Here is a 21,075-nt window from a genome sequence, read left to right on the forward strand (position 1 = left end):
TGGTGATAAATAGCTGCCTTCCTTCTAGTCTTTCACTGCTAAATTAGGGACGGCTATCGCAGATAGCCCTCGTGTATCTTTGCGCGAAAATTAAAACAAACCAAACATTTGTAACTTTGAAAAGAAAAAACAAGGTAAAATAGAAAAAGCTCTGAAACAAACCTATGTATGATAATAATAAAGTGAAACTAAAATGACTAGAGAAAAAAAAAAGGTAGCTAGATAGATAGATAGACAAAGTTAAACCTTCCTATTTCCTGGATGTTTTCTGGTTTAAAACTTAACACGGCGGCAATGGTGTAGACCTTCCCCCGGGGACAATCCTATACTCTTGGGATCCGCCCAATGAGACAAGCTACGAATTTATTACAGTCATAGGAATACGATAACGTGGAGCTTAGCTAACTACTTGCAAAGCTTTTGGGGTTTTCTGGGAGGGGGGATACCTCTAATGTACTAGAGATAAAATAAATGTTCATATTTACAAACATAATAAACTGTTTTCAGATCATAAATTGTTGTATGTCGATATAAAGATGTTAATTTCAATTGAATCAAAAATATTTGAGTTCTTCTTTCCTCTTGCGTACATTTCACTGCTGCCATATCTTGTGCTATCAATGTTATTTCACTTTTAATAACAATTGCACGAGATAGAAGCTTTCTGAACATAATCTGAGAATTGAAATGTCAATGTGGCGCCATCTATTAAACATTACAAAAACTATTAGACAATCAATTATCTTACGCACTTTCACTGGTGTTAAATACTGGTAAAATAACAAAACAGAAAGACCCAACTGAACGATTTCCTGGCTTGAGAAATAGAATCCTTTTTTTCTTGGTGAGATTTAATTTTCAACGATCTTTTATGATAAAAAAAAGATCATAGACACAAGATATTATATCACCAGCTGCTGAACAAACGGTGAATACACGTTCAACATATAATTGTAATGACCTTGTTGTCTAGGTGATAAGTAAAATAGCTACATGATTTCAAAAAAGAATAAATCTCTAGGAGTGATATTTCCTTTTGGTAGCGAAGGAATTTGTATTTGTATTTTTAGGAAACTCCTAAAGTTATCTGACACAACCCTAATTTTAAGCTACTGTCCAGAAGGAAGGAAGCCAATGAGCTGAGGAATTGGGATAACTTATAATGCACCCAAAAGGTGGCGAATGAGGATGTAGAAAAGTAAAATTTAAAACAAAAGAAGAAAAAAATCCTTTTATATCATAATCTACTGATTGAATAAGTAATTTAAATTAAGATCATAGCCAGAAAATATAGGCTCAGCTATTACGATCTGTAACTGTGTTTACATTGTACTTTTTGCCATATTTTATATTTTTTCTCTCTTTCCAGTTTTGGGCTAAATATCGTCATAAAATTGCTTTGTTATGTTACGAGTACGAAATTAAGTTGAACAAAATATTTCAGAGTTGATATATCGCAAATAATCATTGAATAAAACGAGTTTTCGGTAAATGTTTTCTTATACACTATGAGTTCTTCTTTCCAAAATTGATTACACCAAAATCTAAAACATTTTGTTGATATTGACAAATTATGCTATGACCCTTACTCTTTCTAATACAAATATATATTGAAAGCTAATCTGTAAGGTTATTTGTATAAAAAAAAACAGACAAACGAGTTATACAGTTAATGATATTGCAGAAGACCAACTAGGGCTATGGTCCAAACGTATAGATAAAGCATGGTACTAAGACTAATGATAACCTTCTTAAGTTGAAAATGTAAGCCAGTATTAGATGATTGATTTTGTCACTTGCGCTATTTCCTACTATCGGAGAACCATAACGTAAAATGCTATAAGAAGGCAGTTAAAAGTGCGCGCAAAAAAAAAAAAAGCTTGTTATTCCATGCGTCACGAAACGTTATTTTCAGATGAGCACGTAGAAACTTTCGTTATACTAATAAAGAAATTTTATGAACAAATACAACAAAAACGATTTCAAATTAACGCTTTCAAACTCTTCTTTCTTCATTTCAGAACTTCGTGCAAAGATACTCAAGGGCTACTCAAGGGCTATCTACTCTTAGCCGGCCTCTATTTTTGAAGAAAGACAGCTAGCCAACAACCTCACTACCAACTCTTGAGCTACTCTTGTTTGATCGGATGATGGAATTTGTCAGTCATTCCATACAGCACCCACAGTCCCAAGACTGGGAATGCATTTAATGGAAACAGGTCACGCACCACAGATTCTCAGATTCCCGGTCTACGCAATCTAATTACGAGGCCGTAAGACACTTCTGCGCCTGATAACCATCAGTTTATTAATCACGTGAAACACTGTGAAAGGACATTTAGAGCTGGGTGTTGAAAGCGGGTAACAGAAAGCACCCTTTCCGTCACTACTTTGGCCGCTACCTCTTCTTACAAAGTCATCTTGACCATTGCATAGTGTATACCATATTTTAAGTATACACACATTGAGTTTTTAAACATTATACAAAACTTTTGGCGATAAATACTGTAATAATAGGTTATATTATAAATAAATTGTGTGAAAGTTAGGATTTTTGTGTTATTCATCATCGCATCTACCCACACGTTGTTTTAGAATTTATAACCTGGACAAAGGACGGTTACCTCAGCTTGTTTAATTATAAAGTAAAATAAGTATTATTGAATTAGTCGGTTCTTTACAATTCTACATAAAAACCTGAGTAACGGAGCTTATCTTTTACCATAATCTGTTGTACTCTGTGTCTAGATATCCTGTAAGAATTTATTTTTGCAAACTAATTATGCCCAATAGGACATAGACACAAAAAAATGAAAATTGGCGAATAGATGTTTAACAGTTGTCCATTTTATTTTTCAAAATCGGGGTCGAATCGAAGGGATCAGGATTCGAAACGTGATACACCACTAAATACGTTCCTCACTTTCAGCTGTCGGCGCGTTATAAAAGTAACAATCTATCACGTTACGTATTCTAAGACCATAAATATAAAAAAATCCAAATTATTTTGATGAAATAAACCGTTGACTTCCGTCTGGTCAATAATTCAGAATTAATAACAACTATATTTTAATCATAGAGGGCGTTTAGGCTACAAGTGCATAAGGTGCCGTTCAAGTTGAAATATTTATTTCTGTATCCCAAAGTCCAGAAGATTTAAAAACCACCGTAACAATTACATTATTTATATCAAAACACAGAGAAAAAAAAAACCACAAGGACTTACATGGTCTCAAATATTTTATCAAGAATAAAATCCCGAGAAAAATATGTTTACAAACTTGAATATTTGGGATTTAATTTCTTAAGGTATAGAACACTGGCCAAATATAGCATTTAGTAGAGATATATATGTGCGTGGTATTACGTAACATAAAACTGATAAAAATTAATACCACATTATTCTTTATTAGTTATTTATGAAATTCTGATCACCAATATAATTTTACAAAAGATGATGAAATACAGCAGGAGAAAGAAGAATACGAGTTTAAACATCTAATTAATGAATAATAATATAATGTTCGTCAGTCGCTGAAACCAACCAGACGTTCGTTACATATCAGTGTTGTATTTGTTGTTCAGTGTTTACTTGTTTCTTCTATCGCACCAATAAGTGTACTGCATCTACACTTCAAATTGGGGAGGAGAAGAGTCTGTACTTTAGTCGTTGCTTAAACTCCTCTAACATGTAATCGCAACCATTAGACATTAGATGGAATTAGCACAACAGTTTTACTCTTTACTAATACAATTTAATTAATTTACCCTAAATAATCAGTTTAGAGCCATCTTGCCTTTAAAAACTGTTAGCATGTTCGTTAAAGCAGAAGTTGAATGCCAATTTATCTCACTAACTTAAAGGCATTGGTTTCTTTCTCTTTTTTAAATTCAGTTTTCCCTAGTCGTGTAGCCCCCCAGTGGCACACCGGTATGTCTGCGGACTTACAACGCTAGAATCCAGGTTTCGATACCCGTGGTGGGCAGAGCACAGATAGCCCATTGTGTAGCTTTGTGCTTGATTACAAACAAACAACCCTAGTCGTGAATGTTGTTTATGTGTATTTTATTACTCGTCAAACACCAACAGTATGTATAATCTGGAAAAGTATGTTATGAAGTAGCTCTTCTCAAATCGACTGTCAACTGATGCGAAGCCGTGCCTTGATCACAGGACTATAGTTCATAAATGGAACAGGCAAGGCAGTGACAGCGCCAGAGCAGACGAACTTAGCTGACATGGCCAAGTATCAAGAAAAACTGGATGGAAATCGAAGAAAGAAAAAAATGGGCCAGTCGTTTTTGAATATCGACGAGAACAGGGTGGGAACTAACGTTAAGCGAATCCAGGGCCAGTAGAGAGCTAAGAGAGTCAGTGTAAATGGTACAGTCAGTGTACTGCATAGTTTCTACGTGATCCAGGGCAACACAGAAACTGTAAAGGGGATCTTGTGAGCGACCACCGAGCCACAGCACACCATTGCAGAGCCCACGGAGTCACATGACTTCAAACCATCCGTAAAAAAGGGAACAGAAGAATGGTTCGAAAGAGGAGACAGTACTTCGAATAGGGAGTATCCGCCTTCCTTAGATGACTCAAGGAAAGGTCACAGGTGGTTGTGGTAACGAGCCGTGGAGGAATGGGCTCGTCATCGGATTCAGCAAAATCATCCCAAGTGAGCCAACTGTGCCTGGATACGAAGGAATAGCGAACCGCCGATTCTTAAAGAACAAAGCCCATGTAGGAAGGAAGATGCAACCCCATGTAGGATGCTGTGGTAAGGATGAAAGCTTGGTAACATAAGCAAAGAAAGTTTCAAACGTCTGAGGGGAAGATGAGGTTCGTCGGACTCAGTGTACAAACTCTGCGAAAAGCCCCCGTGCAGAGCTGAAGCCTTGGATGGTGTACAAATTCGAACATCTTAGTCGTTTTGAGTTTTCGTGAATGAATCGAACGTCGGGCTTGTATCTTGGTATGAAGTTGGCGGCATGTTTAAGAGAATAATTGCTTGGATCCATATAGAAACACGGGCTCACTAGCTAGAGACTCAAAGAAAATGACTGCAGTGTGCTTCAACCATGAAACATCTGGTCCACACGAATGGGATTAACTACTATCAGAAACTTCATGGAAAGTTAGAAAAATATTACTTGAATATGCCAGAATAAAGATATATTTTATATTAGTTACGAACTATTTCAGTCATTGCACTGAAAAAAACTGTACTTTTCTGTTGAGAATAAAAATCGTTTTAAGTTTCAATATAAATGCTCTTAATCCAAGTGTTTTTATGGTTAGTGTCGACTGTGAACCTTTGAGTCCCGTGTTTGCATCCCATTACCGCCAAACAACAATCGTGCTTCGATAATTATTATGCATTACACTTACTCTATATAATCAGGGTATGACAACAACCATTATTAATCAAAAGAGCCTTTGTATGGAAAAAAAAGAGCTTGATAATACACAAACTGAGGCCTGACATTAACCAAGTGCTGTGACTTATATTTATCACTTCATTTATTAAATGTAATCAGGTAGAACTCGAGCAATGTGTGTGTCGAAGTTGAATACGATCGACAACGACGTTCAAGTATACTTTGGATGTTATTCGCCTTTTAAAAAAAATCCAACTCCAGATATGGGAACATTCCATACAGTATAACCGACTTTCAATAGTTTGCACTGCCGAAATAACGTGCACTAGCAGAGACAGGTATCTCATTATCGTTCAACCATTATTCCATAAAAAAAAGGTGAAATGCTGCTCATCAGACACTCATCCCACGCTTTCATCATCTAGTATCCAAACTTTGCATCTCTGAATTGGTACTTTCCTGTTGCATCTAAGATTAAACACTTTTTGCACTTACTTTTGAGGCCCGACATGCCCAGGTGTTTAGGGCGCTCTACTCGCAATCTGAGAGTCGCGGGTTTGAATCCCCGTCACACCAAACATGCTCAGCCGTGGGGGCGTTATAATGTACGGTCAATCCCACTATTCGTTGGTAAAAGAGAAGCCGAAGAGTTGGCGGTGGGTGGTGATGACTTGCTGCCTTCCCGCTAGTCTTACACTGCTAAATTAGGGACGGCTAGCAAAGATAGCCCTCGTGTAGCTTTGTAGCGAAATTCAAAACAAACAAACTTACTTTTGGCGGTTTTTCTAATAGTTTTCTCGTGATACTTTTCGAAATAGTAAAATCCTGACTGGAGTTTAATGGCTCAGATAAATGAAATAAAGTCGATTCTCCAGCTGTATTATTCATCTGTTGGTAGCCACATTTTTATAGTGGTAAGCATGTTTTTCTTCTATGACCTCTATTAATAGACTCTCGATTTTTTCCGTCACAAGTATAGAGAAATTATACAGATTAAGAAAAACGAGAGGTTCAACTCTTGACTTCCATGAATAGCATAAAGCAGGATAAAAGGTGTTTTTTTTTGCATTTCGTTACGAAAATGTCTAGTTTTTAGCGGTACAAGTCGTCAGACTTGTCGCTGTGATACTGGTTTTTTTAAATTTAACGAGGTAAATGTCTATTATAGTATCACAAATCCATTAGAGTGAGGGCTTTATTTTAATGTGAAGAACAAATATATTTCAACAATTTAGTTTAGGGATAAATATATAAAAAACATATGTTATTAAAAGGTAGTACGGTTGTAAAATTTATTAAATTAAAAAGCAGTTAATGTTACTTGTTGCTAGTGTCATCTAGTGAGAAGTGTTGTACTTATAAAAATCATGAATTTCAGTATTTTATAATGATAATGTTTTGATAGAATAATAATAATAATTATGAGTGGATAAGTTAAGCTGGGTAAATTACATGTATTTCCTGTGCAGGTTTATCTGTAATGATTGTCGTAATTGTAAGAGAGTGGCGATTAATATAATTGTTGTTTTGTTTTGGAATCCACACTTACATTATAATATTGTAGTGATATCTCACGCTGTTGAGAGTAGTTATGGCGGCTAACTACTTGGCATTTATATTGTGAGGAGAAAAAAAGTGTCTTAAATGGTTTAATCATTTAAAAATTATGAATAATTTGTTGGATCTAAGGCTTTTTTCTTTGTTGTAAATCACAAAGTTACACGATAGGCTATTTGTGCTTTGTCCACCATGGGTATCGAAACTCGATTTTTAGTGTTATAAGCCCACTGACTTACCGCTAAGCAACAAGGCGTCAGACCGAAGGCATTAGATATTATTACATCGGCTGTTAAGCCTAACTGTTTCTGTTGTTAGAGAGTTAACAGCTAGGTTGACTGTATTATTTATAAATTCTTGAAATGTGAAATTTCAATATAATAATTAATGATTATTCATTAACTGTTAACCGAGATGTACACACATGTATGTAAACAAACAGTGAGAGGTCGCCATGATCTCTGTTACCACCCTCTCTCTCTGACAGAATAACTAGTTATCAAAGGAGTTATTTAATATGGCGACCTTTTTTACTAATCAATTAAAAATTCAGAAAATCATTGCCTGAGGTAAATTATTTTAAGTGTACACAAGGTCGGAGAGCTTTCAGATAATAATAAAACCTTCATTTTATATCAAGTGTTCCATATTAGAGACATGATTACAATTCTATCAATACACGAAATAAGGAGTTCACACTTCTTCGCGACGCCGCAGGACTACACCACTGTACACAGAGGATAACTTTATTTATTTGAGCGGATTTTATATACTAATACAAGGGCTTCTCGCCTTATATGCGAGCCGTAGCGCCATGGGCCACATGCTTAGCGGCGTGTAATGTTGCCTAAAGTACTTATGGCTGGAAGAACAAATCACAACTTTTTCCAAATAAGGATATTCGTATAACTAGATAGTTAATTTATGTAAGGCTAAAGGACATAGTCCAGTGAATAGGGGAAGAATTGTGCACTTTATGGTAAAATCATGAAATTGGCACTCATATACACTATGTAAATGTACATTAGTGCCATTCTAGACTTGGCTTATGGCACCCGTTGCGACCACTTTTTAAAATGGTGGACATTTTCCGGAGTAATACTCTATACCTTGGAAACTAGCAGGCATAGAATCATTATTCCAGTATCGACATATAGGCTATTATTGTGACAGAATTCAAATAAAATATTGTTATGTGCGTCAGTCCAGCGGTCTGCCATTTTTAAAGATGGCAAATCTAAAACCAGCTGAAATACGATGACTATGGAGCTTGAGGGCCTAGAATCCTTGTTCTGGTGAAAAGTTATATGTTTTTTGGGGATTAGGGAGTTCAAAAAAGGTGTTTTCACGATCACTAGACCATGGCACCCGCCATTTGTAAATATGGCGTACAAAAAAATGCAGCCTTGTTAAGTCATGAACTTGAAGGCCCAAAGCTTTCATTCCGGTGTCAGATACTTGGAAATAAGCAATAATATTTTCTTTGAATAATGTAGCAATGCAATTTGTTACAGCTATACTTGGGAAATTACCAGAAGTCGTAACATTACATTTTCCCCGTAGTTAACCTATAGATGCTGTGATATTTTAGATAAATTGTACATGTAAAACTGTGTGATCCTGTAATATATTGCACTGTTTGTGATCTTTAAACTAACAAGATCCTCCACAGATGCACAGGGCAGTGCGGCTTTTACACATTTACAGTATGATCAGCAGTCTTTGGTGTAACCAGAGCTCAAAAGTTCTCCACACACTTTGCTTGCCTCGGGGAGGTTGCTCCATCAGCACTCTGTGCTGCGTTTTTTATCAACAATCTGAAACGTAGTCTCCACAATCGGACAGTAAGTAAGAGTAGTCCACAGAAAACTATTCATCATATCAGTTGTCATGCTTGCTTCGTTAATAGTCCTTCCATCAGTAAAATCTTTTCGGAAGTAATACGTTTCTAAGATTTATTTTTTTCTCGAAGCCGTCAACTAGAAGGTTGGTCTTGCAAAAAACATTTATTACTCTTCATTCAAGTATAATCCCATCTAGTTGTGAGGTCAGACGCTCGGGTATGTTGTATTACACACGAATGTTCACACTCGGGTGAGGCTGGTCCTGACAGCATTCCTAAAGGACGACCATATTTGGTGACGGAGAGTCGAACACTCTAGCCATCAAGCCAAACAATAATACAATATATATATACATATATCTAAAATACTATGTATTATGTTTAATGTGAAATGTGTTAATATTTTGTTTTCAAATCCTTTCCTTAAAGATATAAAATGATTTTTGGGGTGCAATAGCCATTATAATGTAAGCGAACATTTAGAAATATTTTGTTTTACATTACATGGTTTCGATAAAAAAAAATGCATGTCATACTTCAAAAACAGTTTGACTCAGAACGCTTGTTTATTTGTCTTTTTTTTTTTAAATATATCAAGGTACAGATTTAACTCTCAAGCAGAAATAAAACAATGTTAAAAAACAATGAACGATAAAGTTTAATTTCCTACAACATGTAAATTTATTTAAAACGTTTAACATAGCAAATAAACTTATCAATTTGTAGATGGGTTCAAATACATGAAGTTAAAACGTCTGCTTCACAAAGTTTTCGTAGTAATTTTCACTAGGAAAAGAAGAAAGAAAACAAAAATATTTTAATTAAAGAAATAAATAGTTTTCTCATTGAATATGTAATCTTCCAATTATCCAATATGCAGTTAAATCTAACTATTTATTTTTAAAAGTTAATCAATATAGTCTTGTTGATGTTTTGTATCCGTTTATTAATATAATTTTCTAAAGACATTCTAACATAATTTTAAGATTAATTTATACTTAGTCCAGCACATTTCTTAATCTAAATACATTGAAATATACAAGTTGATTACACCAGTGCTCAAACATTGTTTGTGTTTAAAAATATATTACAACGTACAAACGAATAACGTCGTTACTTTTTGCCTTAGGGTGTAAGCCAGTAGGTATATGAAAAAAAAAAGTAGTTTTATAATAAAAGTATCGAATGTATACATACACTAGCTTAAGATCAATGGCCGCGTCTAAAATGACCATATCTGGTCACTAGCAATAGAGTTATGATCAAATGTGGTCATTCTATCAATTTCTTAGAAATTAGCTCTATAATTTAGTGGGTTATTTATAACTGGTTACAAGCATTTGATTTTCTAATCAAATATAATATTAATATATTATTTACTACAATAAATTACAGTCTCAGTGCATGCCTAAAAGCGTTTTTCTCAACACGTGGTCCCGCTGGTGAGTCAGCGATGTTTATGGGCTTACAACGCTAAAACCGCAGTAGACAGGGTTGAAATATCCTACTGTATGGCTTTTCGATGAATAAACAAAACATAAAATTCAACGTATGTAATTTATAATAAAAAAATGCCCTTGTCTCATTTTACTGGATTAAAAAAAATACAATAAAAATCAGCATAAGAAAATATACATAATTTGATAAATAGCACGACAATAATCATTATATTATTTGTACGAAATGTAGGCCATGGAAAGACTTTAACAGAAAGGAACGCTTTCCAACCTTCCCAGTGAGCTTTAATATAGATGTGAAAAATACTCTTATTTGGCATAAATTGTTGATTTTAAACACCTATTAAGTTATAGGTTTTTGTTATAAAAGGCATTAGCTTTATTAAAATGTACTAACTATTAGACCTTATTTTAAGCAAAACTTAAAGTTGATAACTACTGACCTCTATTGACTATGTTATGTTGTCCAATTTTATCGTGCCCCATCCCCTCACTGATTTTAGAGTATGTCAAAATCTATATATGTGTATTAAATATAACAAAAAAAACACCCAAATTTTGTACCATATGTCACATAATTGCTGGACAGATACACTTATTGTCCCTTAGTATTTTGGGTGCAACAAAAACGTCTAAGCTTGTTATTTGGGGTTAGTAATTATTGAGACAAACTCATCTCAGACCATTTTTTTACTTTCCACAACTGGATTTAAAATAAACCTAATTATTTTATTTTGTCTCTTTGTATCTTAGAGATATGACGCCAGGATGTGCTTTAATTTATGCTATACTACACGGGTCACTATTCTCATCCGTTTGTGACACTTGAGTTCGCAAGTTCTGGTCATAGATTTGTACCTTGTAAAAGCACGGCCAGAATCTAGATAACGTTTTTTAATATGCGAATCACATGTAGCTCCATCATAGTCATCAATATTTTATGCTCCTGTGATTAGGTCTTAAAGAAAATAAATATTCATAACTCTATGTTTACTATATAGAGACTTTGTATCATCATTATATAGAGTGAAGAAGCAAACCGAAGAATTTTGATATTTAAGACAATGCCTTTTTATGAAAATCACCCATTTTAAAATATTCAAGAAGACGTATAGGTTTTAAACTCACAAAAGTCCTTGTTGACAAAACTACACAATCAATCTATAAACGAATCTGCATACTAACTACATACATATGTGGCATCAACAAACATGGTTGAGTTGAAAACGTTACGTTGGCAACGAATCTGCATACTAACTACATACATATGTGGCATCAACAAATATGGTTGAGCTTAAAACGTTACGTTGGCAATGAATCTGCATACTAACTACATACATATGTGTCATCAACAAATATGGTTGAGTTGAAAACGTTACGTTGGCAATGAATCTGCATATTAACTACATACATATGTGTCATCAACAAATATGGTTGAGTTGAAAACGTTACGTTGGCAACGAATCTACATACTAACTACATACATATGTGTCATCAACAAATATGGTTGAGTTGAAAACGTTACGTTGGCAAAGTAATAACGGCAGTTGAGACAAAAGCCAAACTTCTTAAATATAGGGAACTCAGAAGATATATTACATTTCTATTAGGGCACAAAACACTCAGATGACAGAAAACAACATATTAATCTAAAAGCCATTAATATTACCATACTTTTAAACACTACTGGTGGCAGAAAATCCCTGAACACAATTTTTTGAAATATTAGAATCTTGGTCTTGTTAGATCATCTCTACATAGTGCCAAAACGTATTAAAGGTTTCCAGTTATCGGTTTTAACTTAAACAATTATCAAACTGACAAAGACACTAGATAGTGTCAAAACGTATGCCAGGTTTCCAGTTATCGGTTTTAACTTAAACAGTTATCAAACTGTGAAAGGCACTAGATAGTATCAAAACGTATGACAGGTTTCCAGTTATCGGTTTTAACTTAAACAGTTATCAAACTGAAAAAGACACTGGATAGTGTCAAAACGTATGCCAGGTTTCCAGTTATCGGTTTTAACTTAAACAGTTATCAAACTGTGAAAGACACTAGATAGTGTCAAAACGTATGCCAGGTTTCCAGTTATCGGTTTTAACTTAAAAAGTTATCAAACTGAGAAAGACACTGGATACTGTCAGAACGTACGACAGGTTTCCAGTTATCGGTTTTAACTTGATCAGTTTTAACTCATGGTGTTAACCATTATTTGATGTTTCAACAAGAGGTTTAGTGAATGAAAGTGAATAATTAAATCGCTTTAAATGTAATACATTCTCATTAGTTTTGTAGTTCTACAAGATAATTATTCAACAAACAAAATTGAAATTGCTCATGAACTTCCTCTCTAAACTTATTTTGCAAGGAAGTAACTTGTAATTTATTGAAATAATGAATCGAAGCGTTTAGTTGTATGTATATATCGTTCGTTAGCATTGGAATTACATTGACCAGCACTAATCACCTGCACTGAATTTAATCATATCGACAAATAAACGTTCCATTTTGATTGTAAGACCTCAAAGTAGAAAAATCACTTACCTTTGACCTCACTATTCTAATGGTCAGAATACGTAACAATGTCGTAAGTATAACCTATATCTTATTAGCTTCTTATTAATTATCCTACCATAATCAACAACATAAAAACTAAAAACATCGTGTAGTGTATAAACCAGCCAATGGTTGTTCTTACCATCCAGTGACGTTCACCGGAGCGTCACATGATGATTTGATAGGGTTAAACACAAGATAATCTTCACAGGCCAACAGGCGCGGGAGTCTCCTGCTCCGGCTAGGATCGTTGATGTCTATCACGCACACAAAGAGTTTCTTGCAGTCTGTTGGATGCGGATAAAGTGGGTTAGCGAACAACTGAATTTCTGCGGGGGTTGGAACAGGGCACTTGAAGCCTAAAAATGCTGTGAAAATTTAAATGAATAAGTAATTATACGTCAGTTCACAGAACCTTAAAACAAAATCCACAAAATTTATTAGCTCGTTCAACAGCTTTATGCAGTGTTTATGTACATATTGATATCACAAAGTTGAAACTGTAACCAAAACCTTTACCGTCAACCCCAGGATCGGTTGTTTAAAAAAGTCCAGAATACCTGGTCCTTATTCCGACCATATAATGCAAATTTGCATACAGGTAAGTAATTGTGTGCTGTAATACATTGTCGCTGGAGTCAGAACCACCCAGAAGAGGTAGGAGATAACCCGTACAAGACTGTGAATGTCTTTCCTCCAATACATCTTGGTGGAAATGAGTAGCATTCGATCAGCAGGTTAAGCCAATCGGCAGAAGTGGTTTAACGTAAAGGTCATATAAGGGGGAAGCCTTCAGTCTACTAGGATCTCGGTTTAGTTAGTTTTATGAACTAAGTTTGGTAAAAACCTTCTTAGTTTCAAACCAAGCTTAGAGCTATTGATTGTGTAGCTATCTATATGAGTGATATATAAATTTAGTATTCCTAAAACTGTTTAATCTCGAAGTCTAAATTCAAGGGAGGTCCAGTTCAATCTACACTTTGATCAACATGTGTTATTGGGTTATACTAGTTTCGGAGAATTCCACTCCTCATCAGTAACCCTGAACACATGTTAGCCAAAAAGAGATAAGCTGGGCCTATATCATGGTGAAAAATTTTGTTGGTGCATTATCTTTTATTAATAACATCCATATTAAGCTTTATAATACTCAATCTAATAACAACCCGTTCAGTTTGGCAAGCATCTTGAAGTTTCTTATGGATTAGTAACAGCGATGAGCCATAATATATATTAATTTCAAAGATAACATCCAATCTAGGCGGCGGTTGCCAATTAGCCAACTTCGAAGTAAGTGTAATTTTATCACAACTACTTGAAGGGAGAAAATCAGAAAAAAAAAGCCAAAAGTATTCAACAAAATTTTATTATTAAATTTTGTTTTTCTAATGAAAACTTTTGAAATTTAAATCCAATTCACCAGAAAAATTGTTTACCCTTAAAGAGTGAACTTCCACAGCCAACGAGAAGATCTGTATACGTTTCACTGTAGTCTTGAACCCCAATGAGATACGTACCATTCTGTTCTAAGTTGGAGTGGGGGGGACTCAGAAAGCCTTGAAAGGTATCCAATCGAACGAAAAGAAATTTACTCTAGCTTACCCCACCGAAATATTATTCTTTTCTAGAATATGTGACTACTAGAAAAAAATTTGTTTACTATTTCCATTAATCTTGTAAAATAACTCGATTTGGACCAGCTTTCATATTTTTTGGGGCCCTACGGGTACGTTGTTAAAATATGAAGATGAGAAACTAATCCATCTTCAGGAGCTTGGAACTGGGGCCCTACGAGTACGTTGTTAAAATGCGAAGATGAGAAACTAATCCATCTCCAGGAGCTTGGAACTGGGGCCCTAAGAGTACATTGTTAAAATGCGAAGATGAGAAACAAATCCATCTTCAGGAGCTTGGAATTGGGGCCCTACGAGTACGTTGATAAAATGTGAAGATGAGAAACTAATCCAACTCCAGGAGCTTGGAACTGGAGGTCTTTATAGTTTGCTGATGTTCAAAATATAAGCGTTTTACTCAAAAAGATCAGATGCTATATTTACAAAAAAGGAAGTAAGTGTAGGGATGGCATTTCCATCATCCTTACATAATAGTACAGGCACACAGTGTACTAGAATGTTAACAAACAAAAAATAGGATAAATTAAACCCAACTGTGATTGAATATTGAATATTTTATTAATTTCTGTATCTTAATTCTTGCCTGTGCTACTATGTAGAGATGATGCAAGTGCCATCCCTACTATCATCTTTGCATTGTTTTTGAAGGATTGATATTAGTCATCCCTACATTTACTTTCTTTTTTGAAAAGTTTTTTTTCTTTACTTGTTTTCTTGTTTTAATGCAGTGTTTCAATAAACATAGGAAAATTGTACTTATAACCAAATTATAAATACGATGAGGTTCCAACTGTAATATTTATTGTTTATCTATTATTGGCTGGCAATTCCTGTTTCACCCTGTACTTAAGCTTTATAAAGGAACACCAAATGTCCGTAGGAAAGCTGACCTCAAGGGATAATGATAACATTATTTACACTACAATTTTATGATTTTTTTATTACTACTAGTTAATAATCCTTATAAAAGTGGATACTCCGTTTAAAACTATGTAACCTCAGTGAAATTGGTAGACATCATTGTTTTAGTTTTTGAGTTATTATGTAATAAAAAATAAACAGATAGAAAGAAGAAGAAGAAATTCAAATTTTTTGCTATGATATTTACAAACATTCCCAAAACTTGTGACTTGATCATTACATAGATATAGTTACAAAGGAAACACTGTATAGCATTGAAAAGTTGATCTATTGAGGAAATATTTAAAATACTATTTCGATGTGCAATACGAGCCATCTCTGCATAGGCAGCGCTACTGCCTGCCTGATAACTAAATGTTACTAGGGAAACATACAAACAACAGCACTGTGCCCTACTCATCAGGTATATATTAATATTAAGGATAATTAGTCTACCAAAGTTGTTATCTGTAGAATTAAGACTGTGAATATGTTGTCCCTGTCATTGTCCCTGTGTGGTTTGTGATGTTAATATTAAAAATTATGGCTCTACCTTAGTAGTGATGTGTAGATTTGAGTTATGAATATCTTGTCCCTGTCATTGTCCCTGTGTGGTTTGTGATGTTAATATTAAAAATTATGGCTCTACCTTAGTAGTGATGTGTAGATTTGAGTTATGAATATCTTGTCCCTGTCATTGTCCCTGTGTGGTTTGTTTCTTTGCTATATAACTTGGCAGAGAAGTCACTTGCACGGGGTTATTACATACTCATCTGTTTCCGTAAAAAAATAGCTTGTATGCATATAATCGTGTACACAAAGAGTAATTTTCAGTGGAGCCGTAAGAATAATTGATAAGTTCCTAGACTAGAAAAATTGCTACATTGTTTCAAGTTAAATTATTTTTACGAGATCGTTCATATGCTGAAATAATCAGAATCAGGAATATTTTAAATTCATTCTACTACTCTTACTAGAAGAATATGTATGATATAATGAGTTATGTAATACACATATTAAACACTCATCCGTGTTTATCTTAACTTAAAATAGTTGGATTTCAGAACACACAAACAATGGCTGTTGTTTTGCAAATACAACATTCGACTTTGTTAGAACACACAAACGATGAGTGTTGATTTGCAAATACAACATTCGATTTTGTTAGAACACGCAAACGATGAGTGTTAATTTGCAAATACAACATTCGATTTTGTTAGAACACACAAACGATGAGTGTCGTTTGTGTGTTCTAACAAAATCGAATGTTGTATTTGCAAATCAACAGTCATCGTTTGTGTGTTCTAACAAAATCGAATGTTGTATTTGCAAAACAATGACTGTTGATTTGCAAATACAACATTCGATTTTGCAGATCATGATTTAATGCATAATTTTATTCTTTGGTTACAGTTGCTTTTAACTTACATAATCAATCGCTTCTTCCGAAAGTAACCAGCTTCTAAAGTGTATTGACTAAATAGACAAGCCGACAGCTAGGAAAGTAGTTTTATACTTAATATGGTATTCTATGAATGCACATCATTACAAATGTAAAGGGCCGGAGGTCTAAGCTTTCACAAGACACTACAAAAAAAACTATTAAAAACCGAGCACGAAAGATTCCCATTTCCTCCGGCGAAAATGCTGTGCTGTTAAATCCTTGAACAAAATAGATTATTAGGCCTGCAAGAAAGATGAAAAGCTCGTTTGGCTACAGTTCTTTTACCATATTGTCTTAATTAATAAGTTTCGTATTTCAAAGCTGAAATTTGTAAGAATTATTCCTCCATATTTGTTTGTGCAGAAGGTCTTTTCTTCATTAGCAGAGTTCATCAGCTGGGTTGCACCTATCTGTGGGCAACGTCAACAAAGCAACTACAGAGGATTTGTGTCTTTTTTGTTATTGTTATTGTTGAAATCAGTCTTGAAGAGACATTGTTTTGGTGATTGTTTTCTAATTGTTGGATATTTATTTGATTACACAATTTATTTTTGTATACGTACTAATTTATCCTAATGGTAAACGAACATCCGCAACCTTTCTTAATTGGCTAATTACAAGACTTATGTGAGAAAGGAAAGAACAATGTAATAATATGTCAACCACACTATATCTGTTATATCAGTTCTGACGAGGCTTTCCGCCCAATAACAGAGCTCATCGAGTCAACTGGAGCACGACAGACGTAGTATTATTGGTCGATACGTTATTTGTATCATCAGTTACTATAACAGCAACAAATTGGTTTTATATATATTGTAAAATAAGTATCACTTTTTGTATCTTGAATTACCCGAGGTAAATGATTGCTTTAATCACATAGAGATGCCTATGAACAAAACTTAATTCTTAGTGAAAATTGTAAAACCATAACGTTTGTCTTGCCTACTTATTGATGTAAAAGTCGTGGGATGGGGAATATGTCTTCTGCCTATAAAACAACTCTTGATCTTATGTGTATATATATATATATATACGAATACAAACAAAATACAACAATTTTAAACATACACCTCTCAACCCTAACCAACACTTAGAAAACGGATCTTAACACAAAGGTTAAAAGCAACAGTATTTTACAAGTTTCTTGTAAGGGGTACGTCCATATAGAACTCTTTATATCCGACTGTTCTCAAGGTAATACAGTAGTGAATCTACGAACATGAAAAAATAACTTATCTATGGTAAAATTATTGACCAGTTAAACCATCACATACAACGTGTAGATCTTTACAGACGCCATGTCTAATTCAATGTACCAATCATGGTATGATATTTGTGGCCAAATACGCAAAGTGGTTCCTACCTTCACTGTCACATTCTGGTACTAAATCTGGCCAATCACATGCTCTTTTATTGAGATTGTAAGCTAAACCAACAGGACAGTCGAAGCCATAAGCAACTCCTTCAGCACACTTCCAGAATTTTCCACAATCAGTCTCATGAGGATAGTCACCCCATTGATGAGGACAGTGCTCAGAGGGTTGAGCAGGTTCTGTAATAGAAATATATAAAACAATCTAACTTATAAAATCGGCTTCGTCTTTAGAACAAATTACAAAACGAACGCTTGTTATAAATTTAGTCAAAATCAGTCTGATCCTATGAAAACAAGGTTTTAAATCAATTTTTTTTCTCATTCAGGTCTGGTAACGTCATTTACAGGGTTACCTAAATCTTCTCGTTCTTTCTTTTTTTTATCCTCCCGGAAGCTTACAAATGGAGTTAGTTTTAATAAACAAGTTATATCCACCATTTTCTTCTACGGTTTCTACTTCAACAGATACTTTTCGCACTAGGAAACACTGCTGTTTCTACTCTGCTAACGAATATCTTGTTATTTTGCATACTACCACTCTTTGGTAAAATCAGTGCTAACTGAAAATACCACAGTGATTATCTTTCTCGTACCGTGTATCTGATACCTCAGGGTTCGTGGCTGATTGTCGCAAAAACGCGTTCCGCACATTGGGGTCGTGGTGGGTGCGCGATAAGTGTGACAATCAAATCCCACTATTCGATCGGAAAAACAGCAAGTCTGCTAAGTAGCTTCCTTCTCTTAGGCTGTCAGTTCAAAATTAAGGATTGCTATGCGCAGATAGCTCTTTGTGTAGCTTTGTACAACAACAATTTTAAAAACAGCAAATAAGCGATTTAAATCTGTTAACCAGATTAAAAAAAAAGTATGGCGTACACAAATGAAAACAAGACGCAAGTTGGATATTTACTAGGAAATAATTTTCTGAGTAATTGAGATCACAGGAAATAACGAGAGACTGAACAACATGTACAATCGCAATAAATAATTCCCTATGAAAAAATATACTACATTATTTATTTATTGCTTCTTTATTAAAGGTATTGGTTATACTATTTAATATTATTATTCATTCTATTGTTTATTATTATTATTTTATTATAGAAATTTCTTTGCATTGTTAGCTTAATATATGTATTTAGGACTAACCTAATTCTCCTAAGCTAGCCGAATCTCGTGAGGTATTAGTTGGAAATATCGTTAACAGCGAGAGTACCCAACTTATGGAACAATGCACCCTAATCTTCATAAGTAGAAGCGTAATGAAACCATATTTAATTAACCGCCAGGTTGGTTTTAGTTTCACTCTAAGTACATAGCTGACTCTGGTAAGAACTTAATATGAATCTTTATTCAAACAAACACAGGGATAATGAACTTTACCTGTCACAATGGAGTCACCTTTACTGGAGATTTAAGTCTGAAGTTGTTTCATGATGTTGTAGATCGACTACCTCAGATAAAATCATATACAAGACTAAAACTGTTGAGATCGTATTCCAGACCAAATAAACCTCACATTACTTATTTAACTCTTTAACGTAAGACTTACCCAAAGTGACTAGCACTATCCACATGACTGTTTATTCCCACCATCTCAAACATAAGATATTTTATAACCTCGAGAGATAACCTTACTGCCAGTAGAAAATATAACCATCTAATTTCACATACTACAGGTAACCTTGCAGTTATCTTTACCACGGGAAGACAAAATGTGCTACTCTAGGTGAATGACACGGAATATTAGGTAGCTAGATCAAAAGTTAAACACCTTCTTGGTCAACGTGTTATGTGGAAACTGCGTTTACCTTCACAACTAACACATTAATAGAAGGAGGCAGAAAACACATGGTATACTTATATACCATGCCACTAGGTCACCTTTCTGGTTTGTTTTTATGGAATTTTTGGAAAAGCTACACTGAATAGTCTCCCTAATTTTTGCAATAATAGGCTAAAGGGGGTGTAGTAACTTAGTAACAGCCACTGCTAATTCTTGGGATACGCTTGTAAGAAGAAATAGTGGCTTGATCATCATTCTTAATAGTGCACACATATTTTTGCACAACAGAATGAAAACCACAAATCCTCAAATTCTAAGCCCGACCTCATTAATCACTAAATTATCAGATTTAAATTGAAGCTTTATTTTAATATGAAGATATCTTACACTGTTGTACTCTCTTTACTTTAAAAACCGATTTAGATACCCGTGGTGGACACAGAACAGATAGCCCATTGTGTAGCTTCGTGCTTAATAACAAACAAACTCTCTTTACTCTGAATGTTAAAATTCATATAGCTCTTTAATATATAATATATATTTCTATCCGCTTTCTGCTTGATTTAGAGGACATGTTTTCGAACTTTATGAAGCCAAGGAGCCATCTTATTTAATTTATTCCATCACAGAACATCAAACCTTAAAGTTTAGCCTAGATGAAAGTGACCAGGCTGTTATCTTTATGGGGACCCCTTGATGACTTTCGCAGAACCCTGGGTTTCCACGGAACAGAGCTTGAAAACCACTGATTTAGAGCAACTATTAAACATTCTCACAGCACCCTGCAAACAGTAAATGATAATTAATACATGACGTAGTGGGATGAAACAGCCAAATCTGTTTCCAAATTACATTTTTGTTTTAACTCACACATGAGGCTTAGTTATCAACTCTGGAGGGCAATCTATATATGTATTAGGCAGAGTTGTATGTCTGTTTTTCGCACAAGTTGTTGAAAGGGACTAGATGAACCAGTTTCGATTACATTTTGTACATTAAGTCAGATGCCTCTTACATCATACCAAAGATCCTGTTTAATTGGATAAGCAATCGGACGAACCCAGAGCTGGATGGTAGTGTAAAGGTCTGCGACTTATAAGAGAGTCGGTTACTCGGTGGACCTCTTCCTCCCTCCTTC

The 21,075-nt window shown here is 34.6% G+C and overlaps 1 protein-coding gene across 1 annotated transcript in view; it reads right to left on the reverse strand.

Moving 5' to 3' along the window:
* Positions 1 to 9,377: 9,377 nt before the first annotated feature.
* The window catches only part of LOC106465890 (protein obstructor-E-like), a 21,814-nt gene continuing 10,116 nt past the window's right edge, over positions 9,378 to 21,075 (reverse strand). Inside the window, exons 3-5 of the mRNA XM_022393841.1 lie at positions 18,140 to 18,328; positions 12,938 to 13,163; positions 9,378 to 9,565 (exon numbers count right to left, since the gene is read on the reverse strand). Coding sequence (XP_022249549.1) covers positions 9,526 to 9,565; positions 12,938 to 13,163; positions 18,140 to 18,328 — 455 coding nt within the window. The 3' untranslated portion in view covers positions 9,378 to 9,525. The remainder of the gene's footprint in view (positions 9,566 to 12,937; positions 13,164 to 18,139; positions 18,329 to 21,075) is intronic.

The sequence above is a fragment of the Limulus polyphemus genome, unplaced genomic scaffold (genome assembly GCF_000517525.1).
Source record: "Limulus polyphemus unplaced genomic scaffold, Limulus_polyphemus-2.1.2 Scaffold2087, whole genome shotgun sequence".
NCBI classification, from domain to species: domain Eukaryota; kingdom Metazoa; phylum Arthropoda; class Merostomata; order Xiphosura; family Limulidae; genus Limulus; species Limulus polyphemus.